This window comes from Mauremys reevesii, linkage group 1 (genome assembly GCF_016161935.1).
Source record: "Mauremys reevesii isolate NIE-2019 linkage group 1, ASM1616193v1, whole genome shotgun sequence".
Lineage (NCBI taxonomy): Eukaryota > Metazoa > Chordata > Testudines > Geoemydidae > Mauremys > Mauremys reevesii.
In genome coordinates, this window is record NC_052623.1 from 345,865,016 (window position 1) to 345,874,427 (window position 9,412).

The window sequence follows — 9,412 nt, forward strand, 5'->3', positions numbered from 1 at the left end:
AAACAATGGAGCCACAAAACTGATCAAAACACTTTGGTTCTACCACATTAATAAGATGGATGGGCGTGGCACAGATGGTCAGCAAAAAGGGATGCAAGTACATTAATATTTGTGGAATAAATGGACTTTTCAGAAGTGATTTGGAAGAGAAGAGGGAGGGGGCTTGGTTCACAGTAGTCAGGATCCTGTTTTAAGGGCAGGGAGGGGGCTGCACAAAAAGGATGCAAAGACAGGAGAAGATAAAAATGACAATTTGAGCAGAGAGTAGGAAAGGGACATAGGAGGAAATAATGGCAAAGGTGTAGGAGAGTGGAGTTGCGGAGAGCGCTGAAAGCAGAAAGCTACAGGGCCTTCATCTCTTCTGCCTAAGGTTTGATTATGTAATTGGGGAGACATGTTGGAAGTGGCAAGAATGAAAGATGGCTATATTTAGTGCTGAACTTCAGTTCATTTCCTACAGCCTGGTGAGAGTCAAATCCTCAAACACTGGCCCATTTTTATTTTTGATTATCCACAAAGGAAGCAATAACAACTTGATTTTCATATTACAATTTAAATAAGTTTCCGGTCACTGGTGTGTTTTGCACAAAAAGTGAGATTCCACCAGGTTCTATAATGAGAAACATCCACCCTGCTACAAATCTGGAATGGCCTGATACAGGTTAATTGTAACAATGGGTAAATTTAACCTTCTGAAAATGAGCTTAATTCTCAGGTTACAGAAAGAATAATGTGGACAAAATCCCATGTTTTTAGGTACATAAAGCATCCTTACCGTAAGTGTTGTGGTATTCTCATCATCCGACCACTAAATGAAAGAGGAATAGAACTATTTTTAATGGTTTCTTGGATGTCCTAGCAAATATTATTTATGCAACACCATAAATCTACATAACATTGTACAATAGGTAAAACATGCCAAACAAATCCAGTTTCTGTCCTGGAGATCTTGTATCATAAAGATGAGAGTGGGTACAGCACCTAACATATAGAGAGGTGCGGTTTTTGTAGACAGAACACTTCACATAAGTGAAGATAGCAAATAAGAGCTTGTCTACACAGTAAGTCAACATACAGTAAGCCAGAGTGTGAATTTACAGCGCACCAGTATGCTGCACGCTAACCTGATGTGTAGACCCTGCTACAGTGCAGTGAAAGTCCCAGAGCATGCTGGGTTTCTGAGCCACCCCCTGGAACTTTCACTGCGGTGTAACAGAATCCACACAGCGAGTTAGTGTGCAGCAGACTGTCATGCTGTAGAGTCATACCCCGGCTTGCCACACACTAACTCACCGTGTAGACAAGACCTAATAAAAACAATGGCCTAAATGAAAAAGGGAGAGGCAGAACGGTTCAGGTATTATGGGACTATGAAAAGCCATGGACAGCACAAAACCTTGGGTTCAGCATCAGTATCACCGCCCTTAACTGTAGAAATAAGTCTTGAAGTCATCTTTGCAAATTACAACCAGAACATGACAGAGAAGCAAGCCAACGAGATGTGCAGTGTAAATCTTGGCACAGCTCTGTCCCTGCCTAAATCTTGTCCCAATTCCCACCACTTCTCAGTTCTAGACCAATGGTTAGCTAACTTCACTTCAATTCTTTTTCTCTTCAAGAGCTTACATTGTTTTTCTCAGGATGCCTCCTTTGCCTGGAATGTCCTCCCTGATCCTGTTTGGTACACAGCCTCTCTTTGTTCCTTCAAATGCCCCCTATAAAACCCACTTCTTTCCACTTGTTTCTTTCTGAGCCTAACAAAACCAATTAATAAAGAAACTAATAATATATATGCCTTGTGAGAAACAAATATCATAGCAATATTTTATGCAAACTTTCCTCGCTCCCTGAAGTCAGGATGTATCTAACCCAGGGATCAGCAACCTTTGGCATGCGGCCCATGAGGGAAATCCGCTGGCGGGCCAGGATGGTTTGTTTACCTGCAGTGTCCGCAGTTTCGGCCAATCGAAGCTCCAACCGCAGCCAGTGGGTGCTGCGATTGGGCAAACCTGCGGATGCTGCAGGTTAACAAACCCTCCCGGCCCACCAGCGGATTTCCCTCATGGCCGTGTGCCAAAGGTTGCTGATCCCTGATTTAACCTAGGTTTTAAGTTCCTCACAGTAGGGACCATGTTTTTATTATTCTGTAAAGTGCTATGCCTCCCTATAGATCTCTACAGATGTGGTAATAATTAATACATTTACTTTGTAAGAGACTTCACACAAGTTTTATTACATTTTGTACCAACCTGTATTTCCTCTGCCTGATCATCATCACTGTCTTCCTGAGAACATGTTGGGGGATCATCCCTGAAACAAAAGTTAGAGAGAAGGAAAAAAAAGTTGAGGTTTTTAATGGTTCTTAGATATTATTGGAATTGACTCCACAGTCTCAGCCACAGCTTGAGAAAGTTCTGTCCCCTTACAAACAAGCTGGACTGTTGGTGCTTTGTTGTGCCTGGTGAGTGGAGTGGTTGACCATAATCTTCATCTTAGAGCTTTAGGTGATTTCTTAGGTTCCTTGGCCCATATCACTGAGCACCTCAAGGGAAAGGACCGAGTTCATGCCTATGACTCCATATTCTGCGGGAAGTCAGTGTAGCAAGCAAGACAGGTTTCATGTTTGCCATGCTGCTAATGAGACAGTGTTACTGGAGAGCAAATACTGCAAGCAGCTAAGGCCTGGTCTATACCTAAAACTTGGGTCTCTCTCACTACGTTGACTCAGGTTTGTGATTTTTCAGCCTCAGAGAGATGTAGTTAAGCCAATTTAAGCCCTGGTACAGACACCATTATGTCAACGGAAGAATTCTTCTGTCGACCTAGTCACCACCTCTCAAGGGGGTGGATTTACTACAGTGATAGAAAAACCCCTTCCATTGCTGTAGCAAGTATCTACATTGTAGCTGTGCTACTGTAGCACCTGTAGTGCAGAGAGAGTTTCTGCTGTTCATCAAAAGTCAATGACAAAGATCCTGTGGAGCAAACTACAATTCAGCTCTGCAGATCTAAGATTCAGATGCTGATTCATCCAGGTTTAAAAGCAAGACTAATCGTGATTGAGAGAAGATGATGCCTAAGACATGTGTGTTTGTTTCTAGCTAAGAAAATTCACCTTCCAGAAAGACTGTACTTTATATAGGATTGTATGTTTAAAGACACTTAAAAATCAAATTATGCAGCAGTATATGACAACCCCTCCACTGAACACAGTAGATGCTGCTCATGTCCAGCAACTGCATAATCAGACCTTGAGTCTTAGATTTTCAGAAACTTGGCCATAAATTGAATAATAGCTGCTAAGTTGATTTACATAGTGATACAGGATCAGAGGGAAGATGCAGGATCAGAGGGAAGATGCAGGCCCTTCCTAGCCATAAAAGTTTGATGACAACTCTAATTTCCTATATACATCCTTTAGAAAATATTTCAAATTTGAAATAAAAACAAAAAACAAAAAACACCCCACCATAATATGGTTTCATCTTTTTTAAATATTTTAATTCACACCCCCTCACTGTGACTTTACTCCTGGGGAAATTCTGCACACATTTTAAAATGCTGCAAAATTCTACATATTTTTTTGTCAAAACAACACAATATCATCACACCAGTTACAATTATTTTGGCAATTTATTTCAAAATACCTGTCAGCAAGTATGTCTGTATCAATACAGACAACAAAAAAGATTGAGGAAACATTTTTTGACAAAGATTCCTTACTAGGCTTATTAATACAGAACTCTTGAGTAATAATTCATTTAAACTACAATCACTGGGGCCAGCTTCCTCATTTCCCAGGGGGTGATCAATCCCCACTCTGCCCCAGGCCATGCCCCCACTCCACCCCTTCCCCCAAGGCCCCACCCCCGAACATGCCCTGCCCTCGCTCCACCCCCTCTCCCCAGTGCCCCCCACACACCGCTGAACAAATGATCTGCGGAGGGCAGGAGGCACTGGGAGGGAGGGAGAGGAGCTGATCAACATGGACACTGGCGGGCGGGAGGCAGGCACTGGTGGGGAGAAGGAGGAAGAGCTGATTGGCGGGGCCCCTATGGGTGCTGAGCACCCACTATTTTTTTCTGCGGGTGCTCCAACCCCAGAGCACTCACGGAGTCAGCACCTATGATCAGGGGCGGCTCTAGAAAGTAGGCTGCCCCAAGCAGCGCGCCGCGCCGCGCCGCCTCCCGGTCGCGGGTCCCCTCCCCCTCTTCCGCGGCTCCCTGCCGCATGCCTGCCGCAGGTCCGTCACCGGGGGACCAGGGACCCGCGCCGCCGCGGCGTCATGCCTGCGGAGCGCGGGAGGCGGAAGGAGGGACGGGCCGCCCGCCGGCAGGTCAGTCCGGCAGCAGCTCCGGTTCGGCGGCGGTGCATGCGGCCAGGCAGGCATGCGGCCAGCCAAGCTGCGCCGAGCCCCGCCCCGCCCCGCGCCCGCCGCGCGCGCGCCTGCTAGAGCCGCCCCTGCCTATGATGACAATACAGAAATGTATTTCTCACACCCCTAAGAAGCAGTGCAAAGGCTTGTGGGAGTCAGGAGTAATGGAAGAGCTGAAGGAGAGGGAAACAATTTCTGGGAAGGAGCCTGGGAGTGAACCTGTGGGGTTGTTGGGTATGGGTGAAAGAAATAACTAACAGTATTTCTTTTGGTGGAGGAGGGGGATTGTTAGGGAGCCTCCTCCATGCAGAATTTGGCTGACCCCTAGCCACTCCCACTCAATCAGGCACATCTGCCCCTGTTCCCCATGTGTCCTGTACCCTCACTCAGCCACCCCCTGTCCTGTCCTCATGTGGCCCTGCACTCCCCTGCTCTCAGTTCCCATGTGGCCCTACACCCCCATTCCCATTCAGCCCCTGCCCCAGTTTGTCCCCCACCACTAGCCCTGCTGAACCCCAGTCTATGTGATCCCCCAGCAGCTCTTATGCCCCCACATATCCCATGCCTTCTAACCTGGCTCTGCAGGCTGGGCACTGTGAGCAATGCAGCCAGCTGCTGTTTGCTACTGCTGGTGAGCTAGCTGCTCTCTGTTCTGGTGCCTCAGCAGCCCCTGGTGGGCATAACTGCAGTGCCTCTCTGGTGGAATGTATTTTTCGCAGAGGAAAAAAAATATGCAGGGGACATGAATTCTGCATATGTGCAATGGTGCAGAATTCCCCCAGTAGGATGACTTTCTAGAAATGCACCACAACTTTCTGATCTACATCTCTTAATCATTAGATCTGCAACAAAGGCAAAGTACTAACTAGGAAATTATAGAACAAGGACTGACTTCTGAATTTGGGTATTACCAAGCTTTATGCATAAAATAAATCACTTTACAAAGAAGCAGCAGGGAGAGACTAACAGGAAATCGAGAAGCAAATGTATGCCTCTGCCCATTGTTTCTCTAATATATCTGCTCCATCGTACTCCACCATCAAGTAATCACCATCATGGCATTGACACAGGAGATTTAGTCTGCTCCATATGCACTATTAGTTCTGCTTAAAATCAACCTTAATCATAAGACAGTCTAAGTAGCCTTATTCTTTTGCTAACTCCCATCTCATTCTAAGGGCATGGCTACACTTGCAGATGTAGAGCGCTGTGAGTTAAACCAGCCCTCGGAGAGCGCAGTAGGGAAAGCACTGCAGTCTGTCGACACTGACAGCTTCAAGCACACTGGCGTGGCCACATTTGCAGCACTTGCATTGGGAGCAGTGCATTATGGGCAGCTATCCCAGCATGCAAGTGACTGCAACATGCTTTTCAATTCTGAATGGGATGGGGTGAGGTGAAGTGTGACAGAGAGTGCGTTGTGTGTATGTGGGGGGAGAGAGAGTGGGTTTTTGGGGTGCAGAGAGTGTGTCAGCATGCTATCTTGTAAGTTCAGACCCCCCCTCTCCTCTCCCACCTCTCTCTCACTCACTCAAAGCAAACAGTAAAGGTTTGCTTTTTCTCCGTGCTGATAAGCAGCTGGCTTCTCTGAAAGGGAGCTTTGAAAGGGCATTTTCGCATTCCTGCAGCCAATTTCACAACAATGACAAGAGTGGCCACTTGACTTAAGGGGATTATGGGACGTTTCCGGAGGCTGATCATAACGCAGTAACCAGGGCCGGCTCTAACTTTTTTGCCGCACCAAGCAAAAAAAAAAAAGAGCGCCGCGCCACCCAAGCCCCCTGCCCCCTCCGAGCGCCACGCCGCCGAACCAAAACAAACAAACAAAACCCTCCAGCGCCGCCCGGCCGAACCAAAAAAAAAAACCAAAAAAACCCGAGTGCCGCCCCAAGCACGTGCTTGGTCAGCTGGTGCCGGCCCTGGCAGTAACACAACACTTCATTCACACTGGTGCTGCGGCACAGCAAATGTTATTCCACTCGCCGACATGGAGTATCAGCAGCACTGTAGCCACGGAGTCAGAGCGCTCTACGTGCCTTGCCAGCGTGGACGGGGAGTGAGCTAGGGCGCCCGGGGCTGCTATATTGTGCTGTAACTAGCAAGTGTAGCCAAGGCCTAAATCTCTTTACTACAACTCCTAGGTCTACCAGATCTCCTACTTAATCTGGGGGCCAGAGAGAGAACAAATTCATGGCCTGATTTCCCCTCTTCCATGTGCTTCTCGCTATTTTGAGGAACTATGGCTAGCTGTATATTTAATGGATTCTCCAGCCTTTTCCTCCTTCCAGATACAGCCATGCTATCTAATTTCATTACAACATGATTGGGTTAACCTAAAGGCTTAGCTGGAAGAGCAATGACCTGCTGTGTGGAAAACTCATTCTTGTGCCTAAGGAGAGGGAACATTCCCAACTTCTGCAGGGGAGGGTATAGCACCCTTTGTTAATCCCTATCAGGATGAAAATTAAATTAAAGCAACTGAAATCACTGATTTTAATCATGATTTAAATTAGCAACCAGAAAACATTTACTGAAATAATTGATTTTTATAATTGTGTTTTATAGTTGTATTTTTAAGTTATTTTCCTAAAGAAAGGTTGATTCTCATTAGTTGGTAACCATTAAAATATGTCATTTGCAACTTGCCTTTACACAAATGTGTTACTTCTTTGTGCCAAACAAGAGGATACAATATCTATGCACATTTATTTATGAATAAAGGTAAGTTAAGATATGTAGTTGCTTATTCTTAATTTTTACATTTTTATATTAGAAAATGATAAATTATACATTTCTTATTTACTAAATGATTGATTTTTCACTTGTGATTTGAGTCAAGCTTATTTTGGACGGACATTCAAATTTAATTCAGAATGCACAAAAGAACATTTCATTTTTGTGCTGGACATCCAAGAAAAAAATAATCAAAAGATGTTTTTCATTTAAAATCAACCGATTTATTAAAAAAATGAATTAGGATCTGTAATTGGTGAATTTAACTGTATCTGGTCACCATGTCCTTCAAGATTTTAGAACTAGATGATGTCATCCTCTCAATCCTAGTTTTTATTTATAGATCAGAAGAGGAAACAAGCTTCCCTGCGTCTTCCAACTCCCAATTGGTTTCTTAATTTTGAATCAACTAGTCATTTAACTAAATTAGCTGAATAAACTAAAATGAAAAAAATTCTCTCTCTAAACTTGCAAAAAAGAGGCTATTGTTGTCAAAAGTTGGTTTAGCACTTCAAACTCTAGTTTCAGGTGCCTAACCAGTAACTTCCACTGGTTCAGTGGTCTGACTTTCTTTAAAACTTGACAGCAAACAGGTACTATTTATTATATAATCTGTTCAAATCATTTAAATTAAGTTTAGACCTGCCTATAGGTTGTCATTTTCAAATTTAATTTTAAAAGGGTTTATTAAAAAAAATAAACCTGTATTTAATTTAAATAAAGAATCTAATTTAAATTAAAAACAGGGTTGGGTTTGTTTTTTAAATAATTGATTTTCATCCACCCTATATTATCAAATATATGCAGATGAACTAAGTATAGGGAGACAATTTAATATTTGAAAAATAATTATTTTTACCTTCCTGAAACTACCAGAGTTCCATCATCCAGCAAATAATCCTTCACATTCTGTGGCAGTGGAAGTATAGCACTGAACAAACAAAAGGCAGAAAATTTATTAGAATAATTAAGGCTAAAGAAACTAAAAAATCCCAATAACATTCCATGTCCCTTTAATTCTGTGGAAGAAACACACGGACATGAACACAGTTGTTGTGTTCTATCCCAATCTTATGCTCTTCCCGCCCCCATCCCCAAAAATCAAACCAACACACAAAAACACTTTTTCCTTAGATGGGTAAGGGGGGGGCAAAGAGGAGAATAAAAGTGCATGAAGGGTTTCTTTAAATGAAACATTTGCTATGCAATTCATTTTGTAACTGTATTCCTCAACCATGAAAAGTTGTAAGCTCCATGCCCTGCCTCCCCAGCCCTCAATGCTCTCCCCTACACTCTCACCGCAGCCCTCCATGCACACTCCTCTCATACCAGTCTCTCAATAGGTGTTCCTAAACCTCTAACTGCCAGATGCTAGAACTGTAGGACAGGGGATGGATCATTGGATACATTGCCCTGTTCTGTTCATGTCCTCTGAAACATTGGACACTAGCAGCCACTGTCAGAAGACAGGATACTGGGCTAGATGGACCACTGGTCTAACTCAGAATAGCCATCCTTGTGCTCATGCCCTCCCCATCCATCCCAGCTCCTCCATGCCCTGCCCTCACACCAGCTTCTGCATGTTCTCACCCTCAGCCCAGCTCTTCCATGTCCTGCCCCCACGCCCCCTCCCCAGCTCCTCCAGGCGCCACCCCCACACGCCCCCTCCTGACCCAGCCCCCTCCAGGCCCTGCCCCCACGCCCTCCCCGGCCCAGCCTCCAGGCACCACCCCACGCCCCTCTCCCGGCCCAGCCTCTCCAGGCCCTGCCCCACACCCCTCTCCCGGCCCAGCCTCTCCAGGCACCACCCCACGCCCCTCCCGGCCCAGCCTCCAGGCCCTGCCCCCACGCCCCTCCCCGGCCCAGCCCCTCCAGGCCCAGCCCCACGCCCCCTCCCCCGACCCAGCCCCTCCAGGCACCACCCCCACACCCCCTCTCCCGGCCCAGCCCCTCCAGGCCCTGTCTCACGCCCTCTCCCGGCCCAGCCTCTCCAGGCCCTGCCCCTCACGCCCTCCCCGACCCAGCCTCTCCAGGCCCAGCCCCACACCACCTCCCCAGCCCCTGTCCAAGCCCCTCCCGGCCCAGCCCCACGCCCCCTCTCCCGGCCCAGCCCCTCCAGGCCCTGCCCCCACCTGCGGATGGTGAGGGCCCGGAAGCGCGGGTACCACGCCGAGAACTGGCAGTGCAGAACCTGCTCCTTCTTCATCGTCGCGGCTCCGAGTCCGCTCCAGCGCCCGGAACCCTCCGCCCAGGCCCAGCGGAGCCGCCCGGAACTCGCTCCCTCTGCACCAGCCAGGGGACCCG

At 46.7% G+C, this 9,412-nt stretch overlaps 1 protein-coding gene across 1 annotated transcript in view; it reads right to left on the reverse strand.

Moving 5' to 3' along the window:
* Positions 1-9,373, reverse strand: part of CDC123 (cell division cycle 123) — a 67,312-nt gene extending 57,939 nt beyond the window's left edge. Inside the window, exons 1-4 of the mRNA XM_039519423.1 lie at positions 9,241-9,373; positions 7,968-8,039; positions 2,250-2,310; positions 776-808 (exon numbers count right to left, since the gene is read on the reverse strand). Of these exons, the coding sequence (XP_039375357.1) occupies positions 776-808; positions 2,250-2,310; positions 7,968-8,039; positions 9,241-9,314 (240 nt within the window). The 5' untranslated portion in view covers positions 9,315-9,373. The remainder of the gene's footprint in view (positions 1-775; positions 809-2,249; positions 2,311-7,967; positions 8,040-9,240) is intronic.
* Positions 9,374-9,412: the final 39 nt, after the last annotated feature.